The sequence below is a fragment of the Macaca fascicularis genome, chromosome 4 (assembly GCF_037993035.2).
Source record: "Macaca fascicularis isolate 582-1 chromosome 4, T2T-MFA8v1.1".
NCBI lineage: Eukaryota > Metazoa > Chordata > Mammalia > Primates > Cercopithecidae > Macaca > Macaca fascicularis.
The window spans coordinates 81,922,069-81,948,715 of NC_088378.1; the positions used below are offsets into that span (position 1 = coordinate 81,922,069).

General features: G+C 36.1%; 1 protein-coding gene across 8 annotated transcripts in view; it reads left to right on the forward strand.

Moving 5' to 3' along the window:
• Positions 1 to 12,851: 12,851 nt before the first annotated feature.
• The window catches only part of EPHA7 (EPH receptor A7), a 178,861-nt gene continuing 165,065 nt past the window's right edge, over positions 12,852 to 26,647 (forward strand). For 6 of the 8 annotated variants that reach the window (XM_005552330.4, XM_005552331.4, XM_005552332.4 and 3 more), the window contains exons 1-3: positions 12,852 to 13,166; positions 17,637 to 17,701; positions 21,325 to 21,994. In XM_005552330.4, the coding sequence (XP_005552387.1) occupies positions 13,070 to 13,166; positions 17,637 to 17,701; positions 21,325 to 21,994 (832 nt within the window). In that variant the 5' untranslated portion in view covers positions 12,852 to 13,069. Of the gene's footprint in view, positions 13,167 to 13,302; positions 13,430 to 17,636; positions 17,702 to 21,324; positions 21,995 to 26,647 lie in introns of those variants that run through there. The other 2 variants (XM_045391251.2, XM_074039018.1) reach the window with 1 other exon arrangement.

The window sequence follows — 26,647 nt, forward strand, 5'->3', positions numbered from 1 at the left end:
ACTTTAAGTCACTTGGGTTGCACAAAATTTTGTATTTACGTCCTTAGTTATACACCCTTATCATCACAGCTCATTTTCAAGTAGGAATGTAGGGCTAGGGTGAACTGCCCATCTTGATACTGCTAGAGATTATTCTTTTTATTTACTTAGCATGTATAATGAGAACTTATCCTGCTTAATTCTGCCTATTTCCCTAATAATTATCTGCTGTGTTTTAATATTTATAGCTCTCTTTAAAAATGAATATACATCCTCTGATATATTTTTCCTCTTTCGAATTTTATATGTTAACTATTCTAATACTCCTCAAAGATTTGAATTGTTATTACTAATGGCACTGCCAAAAAATCTTGCCTCCAGATAATCTAAACTGTGGAAAATGTCCTTGTAGAATGTTTCTCTAGAAATAACCTTAAAAATCTAATTATAAAACACATGGTCAAGTTAATTGAAAACTATTCATTAATTTATTCAACAACTAAGTAGCTAGTATATATTTAAGCACTGCTCTAGGCACCAGGAAAGGAGAATTTTAAAACTCCCTATCCTCATGAGCTCTAAATTCTAGTTTGGAGAGACATTAAATAAGTTATAAGTTAATATATGATATATTGAGTGATGGTAAGATCTGTGGAAAACCATAATGCAGATAGAGAAGACTAAAAAAAAAAGAATCTTTGTGAGGAGAGACAATTGAGTGGATCTGAGGGAAGTGAAAGAATGTTCCATGCAAATGTGGACAGGAATTACACTTCTGGCAGAGGGAATTCAAATGTCCTGAGGCAGAAGCATGCCTGACCTCTTAGAAGAGCTGGAAGCTAGTGTGATGAGACAAGGTGAGAAAACAAGAGGGAGCCAGAGAGAGGGTCACAGTTTGGTGAGACTGTGTGAGTTGTTAATGAGATGGGAACCACTGGAGAGTTTCCACGGCCAGAGTAAAATATTATGGTATGTATCTTTCTAGGATTACTCTAGCTGGACAGACACCGTTACAGTCAGAGGTCGCAGTTCACATGCTAATCCAAAATCTAAGAGACAAGTAATGTATGTTAAACTTAAATGCTGTGTTTTGTACCTAAATTTCTAAGTTACAAATATATAGAGTGTCTTAGTCCATTTTCTGATGCCATAACAGAATCCCAGAGACTGGGTAATATATTAATAATAAAAGTTTATTTGGCTCATGGTTCTGGATGTTTGGAAGTCCAAGAGCATGGCACTGGCATCTGGCAAGGGGCTTCATACTGCATCATGCCATGGCAGAAGGCAGAAGGGCAAGCAAATGTGTGAGACAGAAAGAAGAAATCAGGCAGAACTCTTCCTTTTATCAGGAGCCTAATTCCAAGATAACTAACCTGGTCCCACAATAATGTTATTAATCCATTCATGAGGTCAGACCCCTCATGATGTCATCACCTCTTAAAGGTCCCGCCTCTTTTTTTTCAGAGATGGAGTTTCACTCTTTTTTTTTTTTTTTTTTTTTTTTCTGAGACAGAGTTTCACTCTTGTTGCCTAGGCTGGCGTGGCAACAAGGTCAGCTCACTGCAACTTCTGCCTCTTGGGTTCAAGAGATTCTCCTGCCTCAGCCTCCCAGGTAGCTGGAATTACAGGTGCCTGCCACCACGCCCAGCTAATTTTTATGTTTTTAAGAGACAGGGTTTTGCCGTGTTGGCCAGGCTGGTCTCAAACTCCTGACTTCAGGTGATCTGCCTGCCTCAGCCTCCCAAAGTGCTAGGATTGCAGTCATGAGCAACCACGCCTGGCCAGTCCCACCTCTTAATACACCATAATGGCAATTAAATTTCAACATGAATTTTGGAGGGGACATTCAAACCCTAGCATAGGGAGTAAATGTTTTGAAGTTTTATCAATAAAACAAGAATCTTTATAAACACATTTGATGGAATAGGGTTTTAAATGTCATATATTCCCCCTTATACAAAAGCAAGTAGATAAATATTCCAGATTCCTGACTATCATGGTTTCTTTTGCAATAAAATTTCCTCAAAAACTTAGTAGGATCTTGCCCACATTCTGTCATCCGCTGGATTTATGACCAAAGCACTACTGTAGCGCAATGCAAAAGAGTGAGTCTTTTAAAGAAATTATGCTAGGTTCACTGGACATATCTATGAGATAAAAATGAATCTTGACCTCTACCTCATACCACATACAAAAATTAATTTTACATGGGTTGCGGATCCAAATATGAAAGAACACACAATAAAGATTTTGAGGAAAACATAAGAAAATACCTTTTTGGCTTGGATTAGGCAAAGATTTTTTGAGCAGTACACCATAATTACTAATCAGAGAAGAAAACAGTAATAAATTGGATTACAGTAAAATTAATATCTATCAAAAGATACCATTAACAGAGTGAAAAGACAAACCGCAAAGTGTGGCAGATACATATATCTGAAAAATGGTACATATCTAGATATAAAGAACTCTTACAGTTTATGAGAAAAATACAGATGACTCAGATAAAAAGGCAAAAATTTTGAACAGATTCTTCCCAAATGATGATATCCAAATGGCACATGAACATATACATATACATACATATGCAACTCTGTGAACCAGTATTTCAACTCCTAAGAATACATCCAATAAAATGCACATATATGGTGTACTGCTTTGGGCTTCTTTCACCATAGATTCATTTCACCATAGATTCATTGATGCAAATAATAGAGCTTAATTTCTCACAGTTCTAGGGGGTAGGAAGTCTGAGATCAGGGTGCTGTCATGGTTGGATTATGGTGAGGGCTCATTTCCTGCTTTGCGGATGACCATCTTCTAGCTGTATCCTTGCATGGCAGAGATCATCTCTCCTGTCTCTTCTTATAAGAGCACTAAATCCATCCATCTGGATTCCATGCAAAGATCCCACTTCCAAATACTATTGTGTTGGAACTTAGGCTTCAACACTGAATTATTGGAGGGCACAAACATTCAGTCTTAGCATATGGTCATCAAATTAGAATTCTAGAACATATTTATAATTTTCAAGAGCAAGGAATTATTAAATATATATGAACAGTAGAATAAAAAAATCAATTTGGTTTATTCTTGCAATGGAATTCTATACAACCATGAAAATAGAGGAAACCACAACTACATGCACTATGCTCAATAACATGGACAAATTTCTCAATTGGTTAAGCAACTACACCAGACACAAATTACATAATGACAGATTCAGTTCACATAAACCACACAAAATGGAAAAAACATTTTTATTATAAAGAGATTGAGACTTGACAAGAGGGGGGATTTCTAGAAGTTGTTAATGCTCTACACTGGTTACACAAGTGTATTCACTTTGCAAAAATGAATCAAGCTGTATGCTTATAATAAGTACATTTTCCTTGTATGCATTACTCTTCAATTTTTTTTAATTCTAAATGATAATGGTGTCTCTTATCATTTAGAAATATTAATGGACTTTGTTGCTCAAAGTCTTGAAATCACGTAAGATTTGGAAGTTGAAAGTTAAGCCACAGCTACTGCCTTTCTTTTGGCTTTATATTCTGGCAAGAAAGACCATGAAAATGTCTTGTGCTTTTGACTTTTCTTCAGCTTCCTGGTTGGTGGGAACAGTGGCAGCAATGGTAGCTGAGGGGTAAGGGTTCTTGTTTTCAGCTTCCTGATTCCAGAATCGCTGCTCCAGAGATGCATTCTGAAACTCGTTCCACAGGTGGTTTCAAGTGCAGAAGTGTCAGTGTTGAAGAGTTCTGCACTGATCTGGTGATCATTCCTGGAGGACCAGTCGAAAGCCAGTTTCTTCAGTCTCATAGGTGACAGCCCCTAAGATGGTCCCAATCATCCTGAATCCAAGTACTCAAGTCCTTGTGTATCATTCTCCTCTTGAGTGTGGACAAGACCTAGTGACTGGCTTGCAATGGGCAGAAAAGTCTAGGTATCACTTCTGAGATTAACTTACAAAAAGATGGTGACGTTTATCTTTCTTGTGCCTTTCTGACTTTCTTTTCCTTGTGGTCCTGGCTCTGGATGTAAACAAACTGCTAAGTTGTGGGTAACCCTATGAAGCGTTCTGTGTTGCAAGGAACTGACATTCAGTTTCCAGACAGTGAGAAATGAGATTGCCACTGTTATGCTGAGTGATATTGGAAGTGGGTCTTCTGACACCTAACAACAGTCACTTGTGTTTTAGGAAACAAATCCTCCCCTTCAGCTTTGAGATTATCACAGTGCAGACTTACATCTTAATTGTGACTTTGTGGAAGACCCTGAGCCAGAGGACTCGGCTAAGTTGATTGGATTCCTGACCCACAAAAACTATGAGATGATAAATATTGGTTTTCTTAAGCCTCTGACTTTTGGGCTAATTTGTTATGCAGTTATGTATAACTACTACAATAACGTTCAAAAAATTTTGTGAGCAGCTAATTTTCCAAGTTAAATTTATTCAGCTTAAAATGCCTAGGGTAGTGTCTCATCAATAAAGTGTAACTTTTATACTACCCATTGTGCCCTTTACATATTATCTTGCTCCCTGAGATTTCCTTTCCCCTATTCCCCTTTGATGGACCACCTATTATTGGCAATTCAAGGTCAATCTACAATGCCAGTCCCTAACAGGATGCTCTCTAGTCTGATTTATTGCTCTGAATATATCTATCAGATATCTACCTATCTCAATTAAAATGCAGTATCTGTTAATTGTGTACTTCTGCCATATACTAAAATAAGTATTTCTTGAGGACCACAAGGGAGAACGTTTCCTAGTCATTTTTGCATGCCAGTATCTAGCGAAAACCTAGAGAGCAAAATGTATTTCTGAAGTGTGATGAGTGAAGGGAAATAAAGAATAACAGAGGGAAGAAGCAAAGAATGGAAAAAGAGAAGAAAAAATAACTACCTCTAAAACCAGTCATTTTTCAAATACAATATGGTAACTACAACATGATGTCCCAAAATCTGAGTGAATTCTTCAGTGCCTCATCATGTAACAGAGAATATATTGCAGGCTAAATGTTGCAGCATGGGATACAATGAAAGCGGTCAGGGCCAGAATAAGATGTACTAGGATTGCTAAGGGAAATGCTTGGATCTTTAGGTGATGAAGTAGCCTAGAAAGGCAGGTTGTATATTGTTCAATAAATATTTTGACAGGGAGACTGGTACTATCTGCAAATGGTTAACATCAGACAGATTCAGAAAAACATAGTAGTAGTTGTCTACAAGGTGGAGGAAAAGTCAGGCATTGATGAGCAGTTCACATCCAGGCAGATGGCAGTTGTCCACATCAAGATGATGTATCAGTAACTAACAGGGCCTAAGGCATAAGGCCAGGTTCTGGACAAGGATCCCTTTAGAGGGATGGAGAAGTGGAAACATACACTGTCGTTCTTAAGAGATTTGAATACCAATTTTAAGAAAACAGACAGACTTTAATTCAAAAATGAAACAATGGTCCTCTGAATATTTAATTCGTGATCTTTGAATGTTGTCTTCCTAAGGCTAGGGTTAGTTTGGATAGAGACTAAGATGGCTTCTACTGGGTGTAGAGAAATATGCAAAATCTATGCAACACATAGACCTTGGAAATGATAGATATGTGTATTTGAATAGGTAAATATTTCTAGATCTATGTTTATGATGAATCAGACACCATTAAAGAAATACATTTTAACTATTTACTTTAGCATTGAGATAAATGCCTTATAATGGCAAGCTTTGAAAATTTTACATTTTGAATTACAAGTATTACTAGAGAATACATTTCAGATTAATCTATAAAGCATAAAAAATGCAAAATTACACATTTTGTATAATGGTACACAAAATACACTTAGTCAAATTTTAACTATAAAGATATATTCGTAATATAGCTCTAGCAGCACAATTTATATAAAATTCATACTTTCATTCTCTGATCAAAAAATTGATCTATTTAAGTCTTAACCTTAATTAAAAATTAAAATGGCTAAATATAGAGCATTTGTTTTAAATATTCATCATATTTTAAGATATTTGACCAGGTAGAACTCTAACATGGATTCTAATATGTTACTACTTTCCTTTCCTTTTCATTCAGTATCATTCTCCTCCCTGTTTTATAGCCTTCCAAGCAAGTATAATTGATTGGGCCAGAGCTGCCAATTCTCTAAAATGGACACAACTACCATTTATCTAAAATGTGATGATCCACTGGACTTTCTCTAAAGTACCTAAGAATATGCATGTAATTATTGTACTGCATTTCATTAAAACTTAGAAAGTAATTGTTCCCTCAAAAGTTTAAATCAAAGGTATATGCAAATATATTATAATTTGTTAAAATAAAGACAAAGATATGATAGTATAGAAAAATTAATTTCAAGTTGAGATCTTAAAGAACTCTCATAAGGGATCTTGTCCTTCCTTATTGAAATGCAGGATAATTTCTCTTTTCTCTGTACTTGTGAGGTAGATAAAGTAGGTTTTGTCTTTTATGGTTATCATCTATCTTTAAATGAAGGAACTTTCTGCCAGAATTTTCATGTTTTTAAGTTTCACAGACTTCACCACCAAAGCCTGCTTGTTAAAAGGCTGCTGAAAGAGTGACTATCAGATATTAAAATACTTAATTAAACTGAGATTGACCTCAGTCATTTCATCAATCTAAAATCAAATAGAGAATGTGCCAGGTTAATTCTGTAGCTTATCTACGCCAATGCGCCTATGAAACTAAACAATGATAATAATAACCTCATAAAATCTGAGATGATGTAAAATTTTTATGAAATTTTCTATCTGATATGAGTGCAGGGAGGGGAAAAGAAAACAACTTTAGACAAGTCAGATGATAAAAATCCTTACTGTGCATTGAATTTTATTTCAGTTTATGGTCAATAGTGCAATTATAAAGATATCATCACTGTTGAAATCAACACAGAAAAACTGAATGGTTACCTACTTCTCTAAGTATAAGATATTCTCCCTGTTTTCAAAAAGAAACATGAGTCACAAAGGCATCATGATGGATGTTAGGTCTTTTGTGCATTGGGTTATGATTTATTCATCTGCATATGTCCCTAGTGCCTTTTTATATTTAATAAATACATGAAATGCCTACTTTTGATAGAGGTTTTGGTCACCATTCTCTTTCTGGAATCTTATGACAGTCAGATTGTGAATCTTTAATCAGTTTTTTCCACATTATCAAGAAGAAATACAGTCACTTATCTTTTTTAAGTTTGTTTGTCCAAATGGGCAAATTTAGCATCTCCCTTTTGAGGGCTTCTGCTCTCCTTAATTCCTCCTGAGAATCTCTAGGCATACACTCAGTCCAAAGGGATTATATTTTGTCCAGATGATTATAATGTTCAGTGCACTACTGACTTTAGTTACATCACTGTCATATTGTATATCTGATAAAAATTGGCTGTACTTAGTATGATATCTTGTTATATAGATCCCTCCGTGCTATAATGTCACTTCACCTTTGAGCTAAAATGGTACAGCTCTTTTAGTTCATACTTGTGTAATCAGCATAAATACCATAGCTAGGTTGCTCGGTTCCAAGGCCTTTGAGTTTCAGCAAATGTCTTCACCCAGTAAATTTTAAGCTTAATTCTGTTTCCCTCACACTGAGCACTTCTTTGTGATACTTGGGCTCATTTCTTTCTCAGTCAGAACCATTCTAATCTTTCAGAGCTTCTAATACTGTTAAAACTAAAATGGGACAGGTTTTGGATCCTTTCCTCCCAGGAAGGTCCTTGTCTCTTATACAAACGTGCCTTTTCTTCAAAGAGAACAACTGCATATCAGTCTAGAGGTATTATAAGATATCACTTCTGGTATGTATAGAATTTTATCCTTCCTCCATGGAGAGAATGTCCACAGCTTTACAATTTCACAACTAGGGGGCACTACTCCTGCATTTCTTTCTCTAAAACAGAAATTCCACATTATTACGATACATAGAAACTTTATATTTTTTAGACCTCTTCTTAGGCCTTTATGAGATTAGTCAGGCAAGTTTTGACAGAATTTCATTTTTAGTATTAACCACGGCAGAAGACTAGGATGAGGTGTGGTGTCTAAAATACTCCTCAGCCTAGAAAGTTCTCTGGGAACTTCAGAGGATCCTTAACATCTCTGGACTGTCAAGTCCCAGAGCATGCTTCATCCCAGCCTGGCCCTGTTCTTTGGGTAAAAGACTAAGATAAGCAGGAACAGACTAAGGAAGAGTATATCTGAGGTCTCTCTGGAAACTCACAATTCTTCGGTTTAGTTAAAAAAACAAAAACAAAAACAAAACTGGAGTGAGTTTTTCCATAGTATAATTCACCTTCTAATGTGCCTTTGAGAGCCTATTTAACTTGGCCTCTATGAACTAAAATAGGTCATAGGACATCTCACAAATTTTTATGAAGGCATTTTGTAGGCTGGCATAGGTACCCAGAGAGAAAGAAACTTAAAAGTAATCAATGAGACAAATATTATATATTCATAATATATATGTATATATACATGCACAAATACACACACATACAATTTCACAATTAACTCATCTTTACCTTGTACAGGGTGGACTTGATTGTCCAGGACACCCAGAGGTCCTGTTGCCCCCTGGTGGTCGCTGAATTGTCACAGATCTTGATACCTAAAAATCCTCTGGGTGAAGAGCTTAAAAATTGCAACATGAGAAACCATGGAAGCATGTAGAAGTAATTTGAATAATTTAAGCCAGTTCATCCTATCAGTCCTGGTGATTTATGGCAAAATGAACTAGAAGTAATGGAATAAAAGAGCCTCCCCATGCGAAATCAAGTTTGGAAAAAAAAAAAAAAATCCACTAAGAGCACTGAACATGTGCTACTTGATTTCAAGTATAAAGTGCTACATTTTCCCAGCTACATTTTGTTATTTTAATATGATTTTTAAAAAGAGTAATTTGACGGAATACTTTTTAATATTTTAAGTGATTAGAAAATTTCAGTGGGACCTCAGCAATATTCAAGTAGACTCATAATTTAGATATAAATTACATTTTTATTTGTTAAACTGTCTCAAATTAACTTGGAAATTGTACTTAAAGAATTATAATTGTAATCTTCTGAACTTTAGTCATTTATCTGACCTCATAAAAGTGTGTGGAATTTTACAAAAGCACAAAATACATTCTTGACCTATGATTTAATTTCTGACCTCTTTCTATACTTTCAGCTAAATCTGAGCTTAGAAAAATTAGTGAATTAATATGTTTTAATGAGCTTAGCTTATGCACATTTTTACATTAAACCACAACATTTTATATGCACTATATAAATAATGCTAATGTAAATATGTAAATGATTTTCCTACACAGTTTATATTTTGACTGTTTATATTTTGACTGAAATCATAGAACCCAATTTTCTGTAGTATCTATTAACTGAGACATAATGCTTCTTTTCTGTTTATAATCAATTTCTTCTGCACAGTACCTTTTCTAATTCAGTTTAAATTACCCTTTTTCTGTGATGAACTTGCATTTTCACATTTGCCAGCTGTGAATGCATTTTGATGGTAAGTACAAAAGTAGCGGGTACAGAAACAGCCCTTTGATTTCATTGTTGTTGTTGTTAACTATTTAGTTTGACAGTCTTGGATTTGTAACATACTGAAATCTCCAACTGTTCCTTTGCCCTCAAATGGCCTGAATACTAGACAAACACAGTATATCCTTTTCTTTTATTTGAAAATTCATAGAACTTATTCCCTGAAGTCATTATAATTTACTCCTATTTCTCTCTTAAAATCAGATAATATTTCCCAGAGGTAAACAGTGAGGCAAACATTAGTATTGTAACAAGTTAAAACAAAATAGCAGGTATACCCTCATTTGGAATGTGTGTCTTGAATTTGTACATTTTCCTACATGTCCAGTGATGCGATTATTGGTAATTATACAAATAAAATAATACAAAGTGCATTAAAATTGGGTATATCTCCTTTGTATCTGAAGAGAGGCAGTTTTCATCTTTCCACTATACATTTATTATAGATGTTTCAACAGAGGGGATATAAAATTGAAATATTAAGGTCTTAGTCTCTGTTTCCATTTACTTAAAATTCACTAAATACATGTGGACGACACTATCAACTTAATTGTACAATGAATGCATAAAAATTTAAAACTAGTTTTCAGAATTATTGCTTTGGCGCACAAGTGTTGGTCTCATACACTATTTGGTATTGCTCAGGAAGACAAGTTTCTTTTGAAATCACTTTAAATACAAACACCTCACATTATTAAAAATAATTGTTCTAGAAATAATATGCTTAAATCATAGAAATGAAGCTAAAATAAACTGTAATGGTGTGAGGAAGTTCACCATTAAATGTTATTTTAAAATGAGAAAGTTTTTATACTGATTATTTTTATGTCAGTGACTTCATGTACAAATAGGTCTATATGCTTTATCATTAGTTAAATACAGTCGAGTGTACATTTATATATTAAACATTTATTATCATTAGTCAAATACAGTCGAGTGTACATTTATATATTAAACATATACTGTATGCTGAACACTGTCTTCTTGACTGTCATTTATTTTTATTTAAATGCTCCAAATTCTTTGTCAATACATCTAAATACTACAAAAGAAAGAAGAGAAGGTTGAAAAACCTAAAAATGAGTATCATTGTGCAGCTATGCAGGGAGAACTGTCAGCAGCCTGGCACATGTGCATTTAATGTGAAACTTCTTGTCTCTAAAAATAAGAGTAACGCTACACATGCCCCTGTGTCTGACAGAGAGAAGGGACACAAAAAGAGGACTCACTATACCACCTACACTCATCAGAGGAGTGAAGGATGTTACTTCTTTGGTTTCCTGGTTTTAATGGAAAAGTATTTGTATTCACATCACTGAGTATTAGTCATTCAATAGATGAAAGGAATACTTTAAACTTTAAAGGCTACCTTGGTGTCACTTTAAAAAGTGGGGATGAGACCCTGGCGAAAGTGCTGAAATCCTGGAGAATTCATTTTAACTATTACAAGTGGTTTAATATTTGTGAGATTGTAGTTCTATGAGTTCTAAAGACTAAGTGCAGGAATTATGTTTTTAACTCTCATGTTTCAGTTTACAAGTTTCATCCTTAAATCATCTATTTACGTAAATAAAGCTTCACCTCCTCTATAACAACTGTGTTCTCCCCACATTTTTTTGTCTCTTTCTAAGGTTAATCTATTTACATTTTCTATGCATCCTTTAAGGGGCACTTAAGATGCTTTTTTATACACTTTCTAAAATATTAAATAGGCATAATGGCTAGGAATATGTAACATTTAAGAAATGTTTCAGAAACTACAGAATCAAAGAGGGTTAAGGAACAAATTTCATATCTCTCTTCCATGTTATTAGGCAAATAAAAACTACAGTAGACAATTTAACATAAAATACAAATAAATATCTGGGGGCTGTCATCTTTGAGAAGTCTCCACTATAAACACCAGAAACAACTCAATTTACTTTATATCTCCAGATAGAAAGTTTGGAAAAAGTTTGGAGTCTTATATGAGATCAAACCTTGTATCGATCAGAAATAAAAGAAAATCATAAATGAGAAATATTTGAAAAGGAAGAAATATAGGACAAAAAAAGAAATTCATCTTAAACATGTGATCAAGTTACTCTGTGTGACCTTTGAAATTGAAGATTTGGCAGTTAAAATTTTAAAGTTCTTCCTCTTATTACCTACCTCTTGAACACAGTGTCCAAAACTGCCTAATGGAAAACAGATTTCTCTACGCAGCCTTCTTTGCTGTTCGGATTGAATGAATTCAACTGGAGATATTAGTTATGATTTTTTTTATTCTTAGTTTCTCTTTGAAAGATAAGCATTGAATAATTCCTGAAAATGGTAAATACTTGCGAAGAGAAAGGTCTTGCTTTATGAATTTAATACGTGGTGGCATTCTTTAAAATTATGTGTAATTTATGCAGCGAAATGGAATACTATCAAAGAGGAGGCAATCCAAGGAAACCCTTAGAAAATGATAAACGCGTTAAAAAACGATACGCAACCGTCTGAAGGTTCTCTCCTAAAGTCCCACTTCCCTCAACAAACTATGGTGAAAAGATAGGGCGGAGGTGAAGGGTCGCTTAAAACAAAAGACTTCCTTTCCCACTCCCTTTTCTTCTGTTTCTTTTGCCAGAGCTTGTTGCAAACTCTTGGAAACACTGTTTAAACATAATACATTTGGTTACTTTATTCTTGCAGGGATTGTGGTGGGTGGTACCCAAAGCTGACTGCTCTTGGAGTTACAGAAAAAGAGAAGTAGAAACTTTTCAAAAAGGCAAAAAACAAGGTTACCCTGCCCGCGGAGGTTCTAACAACAAAAAAGTAAAAGACACTTTACTTAAAGGTACAGCTCATTTCACTGATCGGGCTCCGTGCTTGGTAGCTGAGAGAAGGCTTGCCTCGCCTCTGGTTTCTAAAAGATCGCGCGGAGTACAGCTCTAGAAAAGAGTGTAGTTGGGAGCGTTATTCTCGGATTTATTCTGCTTTGCGAAAGCTGCGGTTGCTAAAAGCAGAGCGTCCACAGCAGCACACAACTCTGCTGCCATCCTTGTTCTCCTCCGAACATCTAGCGCGAGCTCAGAACCTGGAGGGGAATCCTGGACCAGCAACCTGACTCCGCTCGGCACCGATTGGCTCCTGCCTCGGACCCCGCCCCCGAGGCCGAGGCGGTCATTTCACCGGGACCCGCCCCTTGGCCCTGGGAATCGCCTCCTGGCAGGCCGACTGTGCCTGCCACTCAGCCCGAGTGGCGGAGGCTCTCGGCTCGGAGCCCCGCCCCCTCCCCCTAATTGATATTATTGGAGTGTGGAGCAAGCGGCCGGTCTGCAGTCGGAGACTTGCAGGCAGCAAACACGGTGCGAGCGAACAGGAGTGGGGGGGGAAATAAAAAAAGCTAAACGTGGAGCAGCCGATCGGGGACCGAGAAGGGGAATCGATGCAAGGAGCACAATAAAACAAAAGCTACTTCGGAACAAACAGCATTTAAAAATCCACGACTCAAGATAACAGAAACCTAAAATAAAACCTGCTCATGCACCATGGTTTTTCAAACTCGGTACCCTTCATGGATTATTTTATGCTACATCTGGCTGCTCCGCTTTGCACACACGGGGGAGGCGCAGGCTGCGAAGGAAGGTAAGGTGATGGGAAAGCAAAGTTTGTTCTGACTTATTTATTTAGCTGTCTACCTGCACAAGCCAGCTCGTCCGCGGCGCCGCCGGCCGCGCCTCCGGCGCCGGGCGACCCTCCCCCGCCAGCTCCCCGCCCCCTCACCGCTCCGGCCGCTCCTGGCGGACCAGCGAGCGAGAGCCGGGGCTGCTCCGAGCCGCCTGCAGCCCTGTGCCTGGGGCCGTCCATCCGACGGGTGCGGGAATTCTGGCGCGGGCAGTCTGGAGGGCGTGAGCAGCAACGGGGGTGGGGTGGGGTTGGAGGAACGGCCGGCGAGCTTATTTCTTAGTACCTCAGGCGGGTCACATCTCTCTCTAGCTCTGTCTTCCTTCTCTCCTTATTCGCCTTCTGTGGGAGCTGCGGCCAGAGTTAGGTTGGAGACTGGGAAGTGCAGCCCCTACCGTCTCCGCCAGCCCGCCGGCGAGTGGCGGGTGCCCGGAGCCTTCCCAGAGGGACCGAGACTTCGGTGAGCTCGGAAAGCTCGGGTTACTAATGAAGTGCTCACTGCGTCGGAGGCGGCGGCGCGGTCCTGCGGTTGGCGCTCGGCCGCCAGCGCGGAACAATAACGCCGCGGAGGTGAAGCGCCGCGTGCGGCGCGCGATCCGCGGGCCTGGGATGTCTCCATTCAGCGCGCGCTGCGCGTCAGGCCCAGCGGTCGTGGGGGCAGCGGCAGCCCAGCGGGTTTGGTCGGGCGGTGGAGGCAGGGGGCGGGCTGGAGCTGTGCAATTTGTAAAGAGATGCCGCTTGGGCGACTCCAAGTCCCCAATTATTTGCCCCCTAGTCCAGCAATTGGGAAATTCGAATGGCCAAACCTTGCCAAAGACCTGAACCCTGAGGGTTGGTTCTGGTAGGAGAAGGCAGGTTTTATTTGGCAAGCTATTATAGATAAGCCTGTATATGTTATGTTTTCCTTCTTTGAACCTTTGACAGAATACGTAAAATACCTTTCGGTGCCTGTAGTTGGAGCTGGGGAAAAATAAACCCTAGCAATGGAAGTCTCTTGCTTTTGAGCAGTGTCACAATCCCACCCTCAACTCCCCCTCATCCCCTCGCCCTTGGTCTTTCAGGCTGTGTATGTAATTTTCATTTTTCGATCTCTTAAAAGCAGAAGAGAAATAACTTATTCCTGATATGTAGAGGGAGAGGAATCTGTTTTCAAATTTAGGTCATGGTGGTTATCGGGCGGGGGGTTGGGGGCTTACATGTAGGTCCTTGATTCATCTATTTCTGAAAACTTAGTGCGGCTTTTCTTTATTCTCATCGTGCACCCCTCTTAGTTCACTCAAGCCCCCCTCCAGCCCGGCGCCACATTCTAGTCCTTCATTCATCCTGACCTTCTGACCCAACTTTCCACATCTGCAACCTGTATAGATGCTGAACCCATTCAGAGAACCCCGTGCCTCCAAGCTGGCGGTTACATGTTTGCAGATGGACGGACATCTGCTAGAAAGGCACACACATCCCCTCCAAAACCACATTTCTACTCCCCTGACGTTAGCGATCAGAAACCTTCAGCCCTGGCATCCTGTGATTCCTCTGGAATAGCGGACCAGAGGAAAAGTTTTCACCGCCGCGGCGAAGCCCCGCGCGCGAACACACGCAGACTCGGGCTGGAGTTTGGGCTATAAATAACTGCATCACTAGGGGGAGAGGTTCCTGCAGCCAGAATGTCTAGTTCGCTTTGCTCTTCTGGGTGCAAGCTACGTGAAGAGGATTCTGATTCTAGGAGCCTGAATTCTTTAGATGCAGAAGTGAGATATATAAAAGGCGCGGGGGCGGTGGGAGGGAGGGTGGTGATCGGTGGCTGGCGGGCGGCGAGTGCGCCCGGCTTCTAGGCGGCGACGCTTCTAGGGCGCAGCGGCGACAGAGAGCTGGCGTTCTAGGAGCCCACAAGCCCCGAGGCGGCCCGCAGTACCCAAGGGCTAGCGCTGGGAACCGCTTGGAGCAGGTGCCGGGCCTCCTGGGGCATTTGGGGGTGACTAGAGGAAGATAAGAAACCCCCTTCCCTCACTTTCCTTGTGCACGTTCTCTCGGGTAGGTCAGTTACCATCGCTACAGGGAGCGCGAGTCAGACTGACGCTTGGAGGCAAAGTGCAGCTGCTACTTTTTCTCTCCGTAAAAGCCGCCGCCGCCGCCTCTTCCTCAGAGGAGATGCTTCCCGAAAGCCACTCTCCTCTTCCCGACTCCTTCTCGAGCGAGGGCGCCACTGGCTCCCTGGAGTGCCCAGGTCTGGCAGAGGCGTAATGGATGCTTGGCGCGGCTGGCGCGCCAGTCTGGCAGTCCCCGCTCCGCCCCTCCGACGGCCCCGCCCCAGCCCCGGGACGCCAGCCTTTGCCCACGCGGTCCTTGCCTGGGTGAGCCAGGGCGCGCCCCCAATCTAGCCCCTCTCCCATCACCTCTCGGCCCTCACAGCGGGGCGCGGAGCCCCGAAGTCCCAGGCCTGGTCCCCAGCGTCCGGGTGAGCCCAGGGACTGACTGCACCTTCGCGGGCGCAAAGGGAGGTTGGCACTCTGCTCCGAGCGGGAAGGGAAACGCGCTCTCTTGAGGGTTTAACCAGAGAGCGGAGCGAGCAGAAGAGAGACGCACTGATCACTTGAGAGCGGCTTCTGATTACAAGTTCTCGGGCCGGTTTCTGTTTTGTTTTAATTTGTTAGTTTGTTTCTCTCTTAACTTGTTGGCCGTCACTGCTCTCTGCTTAGGTCCTTAGCTTCCACCCCCAGGCTGAGCTGAGCGGTTGCAGAATGGCAATAAACGGTAATCTCCCAATGTTTATTTCACACTCGGAAATGACCCAAGAAGGTCACCTGGATTTAAAATCCTGTTGTCTATATTCAGCACACAAGAAAAATAAAAATAAAGCATCTCAAAAAGAGAAGAGTACCTGGCCACCCACATTGTTTCCTTGCGCTTCATCTGTTTTGTTGAGGATAAAAGTAAACTTTAAAAATTACTTTTTATATAAATTCGCTAGTCCAACGATTTATCAATGTTACAAGTTGAAATACAAATTGACATTTTAAAAGTGTTGTGTGTATGTTTCTCATTTGAAAGGGAGTCAAATGTTGCTGATCAAGTTTTTTTCTTTTTTTCCTGTCAAAGTCTCCCTGAGAGTCTTAAGTGTAAAACACTAAACAAAGAAACAAACAAAAAATCCTAGTGTCTCTATATCTATTTTCATTTACAGTTAGTAACTTTGACTAGTGTGAAGGAATTAAACACATAATCAACTGTTCCTTTAAATACATAATCAATTGTTCCTTTGTTTTCTTATCATAACAGATTTTTCTTGTCTTTCAAATACATATTTTTATCCCTAGTGATTGGGTTGTATAATTATTAAACGTTCATATAAGCATGTATTTTAAGTCAAAATTTTAACATTTTGCTGAGACTGATGTTAAGCCTATTGACATACTTAAAATATATTGAGTATTATTTCTGGACAAATTGATGCATTTGTCAAAATGGTGTAGAGTCAGATAAATATTTTTAAAGTGTAAAAACTCATGTAACTCTGAAACCAGCTTGACCAAAAGAATGAGTGCTTTAGAAGAGAGTAATTGTCCAAAAAAGAAATAAAAGATATCACATAGAAATATGATGTTATTAATATATGATATTCTAATGCATTCTCATATTGATAGTATCAGGAGCATTTATAACACTTTATATACATATTAAATGCATTATGCTTTTTGATAGCATAAAAGTGAAATACAACTGTTTAGAAGTCAAGTCAGAGTTTATACCATTTTAAGAATTATCTATCACTTCGAAAATTTAGAAATTAAAAAAAAAATGCTGAAAAAACTGATGTTTGACTAACCTGAATAAAAATCTTGCAAATAATAGGCAATTTAGTTTTCTGATAATGTTGCTTAACATAATTTTAACATTTCTGTATTCATTTTAGCTTAAGAAAAGACACTGTATGTGAAAATATTTTTTTAAAAGATAAACTCCAATTATCAAAAGACAATAGAAAATACGGCTGGCAGAATGTTACAAATTAATGACTGGATCAAAAGTAATGTAGGAATTATACCTTATTATGTTCGTATGTTCATTATATTTGACAAAGTCCTAACAGCTCAATGGTTTACAAAACTCTAATATATAGTTACTGTAGAATTAATATACCACATATAAAATTTCTACCCTCACTTTTATTCTAATATTGCATTTTAAGATTTATTTTAATATCGTAATTAAAGAATAGCAAATATAATATTGGTGTCTTAGTATCTTTTTTCCTTTAAGGAAGTGGAATATACATGTATCAGGAGGGTGTTCATATCATTCATTTACATAAATAACTACATATCTTAAGTCATAAAATGATAGTCATATAAAAAGATTCACCTTAAAAATGTTTACATGTGTACTTTGTGCTTAAGCGTTTCATGTAACATCTGGAAATACAACTTTCTTTTTCAGTACTACTGCTGGATTCTAAAGCACAACAAACAGAGTTGGAGTGGATTTCCTCTCCACCCAATGGGGTAAGTTTTTTTCATCATAAAATATCACTTTATTTTTAAAACTAAGAAACAAAACGTTTCCCTTCCCTCCAGGGTAGTTATTCACATATTTCATGTATAAACTGTTCAATTCGAAATATCTTGTCCAATATTATGTTGTATTTATAATGAGACATTGAGTACTCTGATTAGAGAAGGTATACTTAGTACTTGGGGAAATGGAATAAACAAAACCTCGTAACCATAGTCTTTTGAGTTCTTATTGTGTGGAATAATACCTCAGGGTCCAGGCTATAAATGCTAACTAATTACAGCAAACATTCCTTTCACAAACTCACTTAAACCTCTTTAGTTGCTTTATATTTCTAGTATAATCACCATGTCAGTGGTATATAATTCTTTAAAACAGTAAGTAATCAATCTGTTTTCCTCTTTTTGAAACAGTTCTGGCATCATTCAAAATGTACTTTGAAATATCACTGTGTTCAACATTTTGGTGTACAGTTTGCTATAACATAATATATAGATTCTCCAAATTTATATTATGTACTATCTGCTGTTATTTAGCCGAAATTATGGCAAAACCTGCACATATTACAATAAAAATCTGCAACAGATATGAGTGACAATTGTCCAATAATAATCTACCGAAATATTAGTAAATCTTTAAAAATACTAACAATTATTTTTCATATGTAAATATAGCTCAGTATTCGTGTCTTCAGGTCTTATTTTTAATTGTGAGGGCACATTCTTTATTCCTTATCGAGGAAGAGGGCTCTGAGAAAGGAGAAGATACCCTATTGCTATTTAAGTTTATCTTTGGCACCTTAAAAAAAATCTGAAGTCAAAAGTGTGTGGAGTATAAGTTATAATATAAAAACTGTAGCATATTTTGCAAAGAGAAGAATGAAAGTTTGAAAGAGATTGTTGAGATCATGAAATCAACATGTCAGGAACTGAAAGTTTAAGAATGTAAAATATAAACAAAACAAATCTGTTTAAAATACAGTTTTCATTAAATTTAATTTTTAAGAGATTTCTTTCATGCATATTGTGGTTATCTGTATTGGTTATGATAAATTATTAACAAATGACAACCATTTTACAGATAAAATATAAAAATTCCATGAGTTGGAGGTATGAATATAATACCTTTCTTGAGAGAAGTGGTTTCTGTGAGTAAAATAATATATGTTATAGACAGCCATTCATGATAAAAAATGAAACACCTTTCTTGCCAATGACAGATGTAGCCCATTTTCTACCATCCATCAATTAAAACAAATAGAGATAGAGGATGGTTTTATCTCTGAGGAGAAGTAAACTGATATATGATTGTAGTATTTCATCCATGTAATATACAAAATGACAAATTGTGACTGTCAATGTTATCTTGGACTCAAATGGGCATTTTGTCAGTCCAAAGTATCTTGAGTTAACAGTTAACCCTACATATCTGTAGACATCAACATGTAATATTAGAAAACAATTGATCGACGATATTTTCTATATTTGTGCAATAGATTAGTTCACATGTGAGTAAATACCTAACTGTAAAGAAAATGTTCCTGAGACATAAGTTTTGAGAAAACATTTCTGTAAACATACTATAAAAATGCAGTATCTGAATGAAGACATTTTTCCCAATGGCATCATTTGTGGAAATGTTCATAATGTCTTAGAAAGTGAGATAATAAAACAATAGTTGTGTTAAATGAATTTATGTAGTCTCAATTTTGTAATCTACATCATAGTTTTCCTGAAGCATTCCCCTCTGGAATAAAATTTTAAGTAAAAATAAAAATTAATTGGGTTTCACGGGTAATAAAATTGATTTTTCTTATACAGAATGAAAGAATAAATTTGTTCTTGAAGTTAGATAAAGGAATTCTTGGGATATATTCTTTTAAAATAGCTTTGGTTTCTTCAAACTGGGGAGTTGTTAAAAAGGAACACATTTATCTTTGGAGCTTTTGATTTTTTGGTATATATCATTACTAGTTTTACTTCTTTTTGTAATTTCAGTCTAATGAAGAGACTGAAATCTACCCATCCAAATGGATGCATTTGGTTATATTTGGCTGATTGCCATTCAGACTGTAGGCAGCTAACTGAAACAAAGGAAAGATATGCACACTGTTAACTAGTCACAAATGCCAGCTGAACTGAGTAAAAACTGAACATTAAAATGGGTTCTTTACTACATTTGAGTACCTTTCATGATATTAGGCAGTGTATAACAAAATCAACCAAATATGTAACATCACCAAAGAAATTTCTGAATTGTATTATATAGCTAATTTGTCAGTCTTGTTAATTTTCTAAGGACTAGTTTTAAAAGTATACATTAATGTTGTACAGAACATTTAAATAAATCAATACTCAAATCAGGTATTTTAAATAAAACTATTTACCACATGATTTTTATTTTCTCATCTTCTTTTCTTGAAACAATAGTTTAAATATTGTATGCTATGCAACTTTGGACTTGAACACATATGTTTTGTATTTGGCATTTTTAATTGGGGAAATTAATATTAACAGATGACAATTTCATTATTAAGACATCATAAATACAAAGTGGGAAATTTTTTAATAATTGTAAGAAAAAAACATATACTACTATTCATTTAGGCTTTTAACGCTCCTAGGTGAAATGCTTTTATTGATTAATGAGTGGCAGAGAATATTATATATGGTTTAATAGTTTGAAATTGTTGCAAATTCTGACAAATGCACTTTTTTTTCCTTTTTTGGGAAAATATTTAATATAGATTTGTTTGTAGTATACATTATATCAACATATAAATGTACATTTTTAAACATCTGATATTTTTCCTGTCAGAAAGTGGCTAAATATGATCCAGCATACAGATTTGCCATGTATATTTGATTGTCTATTGAAAGCAATTTATTTATAAAAATGAATCATACTCTTATAACTACTTATTTATAGTTATGTAGCTTTGTGTACAATATTATATATAACACTGGAATAAATAAATAGCTCTGTAAAATGTTACTTGCTTACATCTCATTTTGCAAAGATTGTAAAATATTCCAAATTATAAATATCAACATGTTGTTGAATACTTTTACATTTCAGAGTACTGTTGGCATTTTCTTCTTCATGTTTTTAAGTACTCTGTAATCGAAAGTATGATATGGACACTTAAAATGTCAACTGAGTTATCAAAAATCCTGCCAGGCATCCATACGTATATACTTTCACTGGTAATTTAAATAATTGTGAGCTTTAGTCTATAAAAATCTCAATGAAGAACGTATACATAAGCAAAGATGTAAAAATAAAAACACTAATATACTCCCAAAAAGATAATCTCAATGAAGAACGTAAACATAAGCAAAGATGTAAAAATAAAAACACTAATATACTCCCAAAAAGATATTAAACAAAATGAAATATTTATTGTATGTATACACAAAGCAAGCAGCGTAAGTATGTTCCACCTCCAGGATGAAGCAGAACCTAGAATCCAGCATTCTCTGGATTATAGTTTTGCCAGGATAGGAATCAACCTAACTTTTTCGAAGATCCACGTTTGTGAAGTACTTGCACTTTCAAAAGCAAAATGTTATTTTTTGCTGAATGCCTGATGTACTTTTTTCAACTTTTGCAGTGGGAAGAAATTAGTGGTTTGGATGAGAACTATACCCCGATACGAACATACCAGGTGTGCCAAGTCATGGAGCCCAACCAAAACAACTGGCTGCGGACTAACTGGATTTCTAAAGGCAATGCACAAAGGATTTTTGTAGAATTGAAATTCACCCTGAGGGATTGTAACAGTCTTCCTGGAGTACTGGGAACTTGCAAGGAAACATTTAATTTGTACTATTATGAAACAGACTATGACACTGGCAGGAATATAAGAGAAAATCTCTATGTAAAAATAGACACCATTGCTGCAGATGAAAGTTTTACCCAAGGTGACCTTGGTGAAAGAAAGATGAAGCTTAACACTGAGGTGAGAGAGATTGGACCTTTGTCCAAAAAGGGATTCTATCTTGCCTTTCAGGATGTAGGGGCTTGCATAGCTTTGGTTTCTGTCAAAGTATACTACAAGAAGTGCTGGTCCATTATTGAGAACTTAGCTATCTTTCCAGATACAGTGACTGGTTCAGAATTTTCCTCTTTAGTCGAGGTTCGAGGGACATGTGTCAGCAGTGCAGAGGAAGAGGCGGAAAACTCCCCCAGGATGCACTGCAGTGCAGAAGGAGAATGGTTAGTGCCCATTGGAAAATGTATCTGCAAGGCGGGCTACCAGCAAAAAGGGGACACTTGTGAACGTAAGTAATATGTCCTTTTAAAACTCTACTGTGTCTTTTTATAAACATTAATAGTTACTTGAATAAGTGAATCTGCTCTGTACCAGAAGCGCAATTCTACTGATCTTAAACAAAGTCACCGTTGAACTTAGTGATTGCCCTACGGTAGCATCTGCACTAAGTGTATATAATCAATATGGGTGATAAAGATATTTGTTACTAAAATTTAATGTGTCCTATGCTTAATATGGAAGTCAATAGTTGCATTTTGGGCTATGGAGTTTAGAGAGGAGTCTGGGTAGTTGAATTTGTAGCCTGGCAAGACTGAGGTGACATTTAACAGGATTTAATGAGATGCCATTCCTCCTGTTTTTAAACCCATATTGTCTGGTCCCTTGAGTAGCAGTAAATAGGAGGTTAAGAAGGTTGTGAATAAGAGCTCTAGTGACAGGCAGGGCATAAACGAATACATTTATAAACTTTTAGATTTATCTTATATAAATACTGTAACTTTGATACAAAATTTTTCAAATTTCACTTACTAAATCTCTGTGGTTACATCTGCGAAAGGTGTGATTTTTATTTTTGGACTAAATACAAAAATGACCACATTTTTGTGGAAGTGGGCCAAAGTAAAGTTTTAGTTATTATAGTACATCAATTGCATGTTTTGAAACAATCACGTATGAATTAGTAAACCTTTTTCTTTGTTTTATAAAACCTTTTTTTTCTCTTTCCTAGCATTATGTGGCTAAATATTTAAAAATATGTCATGTGGGCCTTCAAGATTGATAGATATTGTTTCTAGGTTTTATGAAAATAAATTATAAAGTTACATTACTAGTGTCTCTTTTTAACTGATGATATATAAAACATAGTACATTAAAAATAACACTTATATCTATATATATATTTTATGCCAAAACCAGAAGCACAGGCTTTATACCTGCAATTCTTAGTTGAGCTAAAGGGGACCACTGATAATAATAGCTATTATAACTAACTTTTATTGATAACTTAGTATATGCAGACATTCCTCCATTTCCTTTATATATGCAAGCTTATTTAAAAAGGTGGGTATCATTATCATTTCTATTTTATACAATAAAAAAAGAGGATATCAAGATATCTAGTTACATTAGTAATATTTGTCTAAGCTTACCTTCAAACTTGGGACATTCTGACTTTAGAGCCTGGGCAACAATATTGCCCTAGTTTCAATCACAAAGCAAGGAGAATCCTAGGAAATAGGATTCATGGCTCATAGTGTTTAGGTGTCTCATATACATATGTAAATTGGATTACTTCCCCATAAAATTCTCATTCTAGTAGAATATTTTTAAAATTAAATAATTTTTTAAAAAAATTTAGACCTGTGCTATACGGTACTGTACCCAGCAGCCACATGTAGCTCTTTAGGTTTTGAAAAGTGACTATTCTAAATTGAGATGTGCTGTAAGTATAAGTTACACACTGGATTTCAAAGCCGTACTGCAAAAAAAAAAAAAAAAAAAAAAGTATCATATGTCTTTAACCATTTTTAAGTGTTGATTACATGTTGAAATAATCATATTTTAGATAAACAGGGCTAGAGGATAATATTAAAATTAATTTCAGCTGTTTCTTTTACTCTTTTTTAGTGTGGCTAGAAATATTAAAATTGCATTTGTGGCTCACTTTATATTTGTACTGGATATACTTTTCAAATGGAGTAACTGAGCAAATATCTTTTTCTGTCCTATTCAAAGAGTTAAATACTTCATGTGGCTGGCTGCTAAGCATGTAAAGTGCCTATGGCTCTGCACTCAATTATCATCTACACCAGAGGTGACATTGTGAAGTGAACTCTGAGCAAAACAAATGGAGATGATACAGGTTCAGGTCCCATAGGCCAGTTTAGCAGTCTCCTTTTATGTCCCTGAAGGAGTCAAGCCTGTCTCCCATTGTCCTCTTTCCCTTTCCCTCACTGGCAGTATTTCTAATTGAGTAGAAAATCTTGCAGTTTCCATATATGTGGAAATCAGAAACTGATGAAGATTTATCCCTGCTTGTAGGCAAAATGCTATTCCAATGGGTAAGTAGAGAAATATTCTCAGTGATGAACTGATCAATTCAATGAAAGGCAATGTTCCTATTGACAAGAGGTTAACAGCTACTTGAAAGTGATGGTGGATTCAGCAGTAACTGTTACAAAAAATTTTAGGAACATTATTGCACTTTAGCTGTGAAAGCAGCAGTTTCAATATTATGCAGATCTTGATTGATATGACAAAGGAACTTAAAACTTTTACACAATTAAAATGGGAAAAATAACAAAGCAGAAATATGTATAAAGGTACACAGTTAAATTTATATGAGAAAAGATAGGAAATAACATTAAAGGCCCTGTGTTTTAAAGGTTTTAAAGAAGATTACAGGTTTTTGTGGCTGTTGTTTCACTTTTTGCAATTTAACTCATTTATTTGTTAAGAAAATGTGCTTTCCACATTTATTCGTAAGAAAATGTGAACAGGAGCTGCTCGAGTTTTATGCTTCTAATTATAGAATTTAGTAAGAAAAGCAGTCTTAAACCACAGTAAGTAGATATATTTATCATGACAAATAAACCTCAATTTATTTCAAATCAAAAAAATCATCTCATTAAACGTGGTACTATAAAATTACTTACATTTGTCAAATTTAATTGGAAGAATTGAAACATTTTACTACCAAAATTATTGTTACCTGTAAACTATACCAAGGTTTTTAAAAATAAAATAAAATTACTCCACTATCATCTTCATTAATTCTGCCTCTGAATACTTGAAATTAGGTGTTGATATTGTAGTAACAGTTCATTAAAAAATAAAAAAAAACATGGTTAAAGGAGGCAAGATGCCGCCTTATGGTTTAACCGAAAGAATATGTGCACGTTGTTATAAGTCAAGTAAATTGCTTATGACATAACTTTCTTAATTTTTAGCCTTGGTAATGTTGACAAAGGAATTAAATACCTTCTACTTAACCATGGAACTATGTTCATTTGCAAAAACACTTCCCTCCTTGGCGTAATTCCAATGCATTGCTGCAAGAGTACTTGCCTCTGGAATCACTCCAGGCTTGCCTTTATAGTATTCTTCCTGTTTCCTTTCAATAATCCTGTTAAGAGTTTGAAAACAAATTCCAGTCCCATATTGAGGAAAAGTAATGTGTTTGGGAGAGGATGCTAGTGAGTCCCTAGCCAAATGAGAGTGGTTAGCCACTTAAAGGCAAGTTTATCTGGGCACATTTTGAAGTAGCAGCCTATTGTGATGTTTGCTAGAAGACAATATGAAATATGAATTACTATAAAAAACTGATTGTTGGTTCGAACAGTTGATGTAAGAGCTTCTCTTCATAACTGAAAAAATAGCTCAATTTTGAAAATCAAATGCTTCTCAAGTCTAGTAATATGTGGAGAACTTCTGTCCAATTCTTAAACATAGTATTTTTATGAGGACATCTCTTTATATTGATTTAAGAATTTATAATTTCATTTAGTATACTTTTATTGTCATTTTTTTTTAAATTTACAAGTTACATAACAACTTTGCAAACTAGTCAATATATTTTCTTAGATTAAAAGTTACAGTTATTTTACAAATTGAGAGATCCTGTTATATTTTACACATGTAAATATTTTGGGAAGACTAATAAATCTACTGAAATATATTTCAATTTTTGTAACTTTTGTACAATTTTATTCCATTTAGAAAATAAAATAGTGCTTGTCAAAGTGTGGATCTGGATATTATAACTTGGATTTGCATAGGCAGTTTGCAGTTTATATTGAACAGTCACATTCAGTTTCTCATTTAAACCTCACCACATCACTAAGATGTGGAAAGTATTATTTTTTTTCTCTCTCTTTCAACGTATGAAGAAACTGAAGCTCAGAGATATTAATAAGTAACAAAATTGGGTAAGAATTCAAAAATTCTGTTTACCAATTCAAGTCTTTTTTCCCCACACCACTACTTCCCTAAAATTTGTTCTGGACTTTATCCAGTAGATTTTAGTTACTAAAAAACTAATAAAACTTTATTCTATGTAGGGTGACCATATGCCCGATATGCCTGGGATAATTGTTTTTTTAATTAACACTGCTTCTTTTTGCTTTGAAAAATGTTTTTTCTGATTTGGATGATAATCCTACTTGCACAAAATTCTTCTCATTTAGAAGTAAAAAATTCTAAGACATAAGATTTACATGCACATATATCAGAATATAGAAATGTGATTTACTTGCATTACTTATATTGCTTAATTTAAATTTTTTGAAAGCAAATAAGTAAAATTTTTCTTTCTCATGATTTCATGTAAAGGGGAATTCAAGTAATCATACGTTTATAATTTTTATAAGAAATTTTACTGATAGCAGCTTTTTAATAGTTTCTATTAATGTTAAGAGGTCTATTATTATTTTAATAATATATAATTTATGAACATATGTATAATTTAATAAATGAAGCAATACGTTCAATTTTATAGCATTAACAATATTTAAACTCTGTTTCTTGATCAACTTTTTTGAAAACTACTTTATTTTTGCAGACAAGTAGCATGCAATTTGTACCATGAAATTTTCATAACAATTGAGTCTTTATATAGTATTTATAATCGTGTGTGTGTGTGTATATATATACACACACAGAA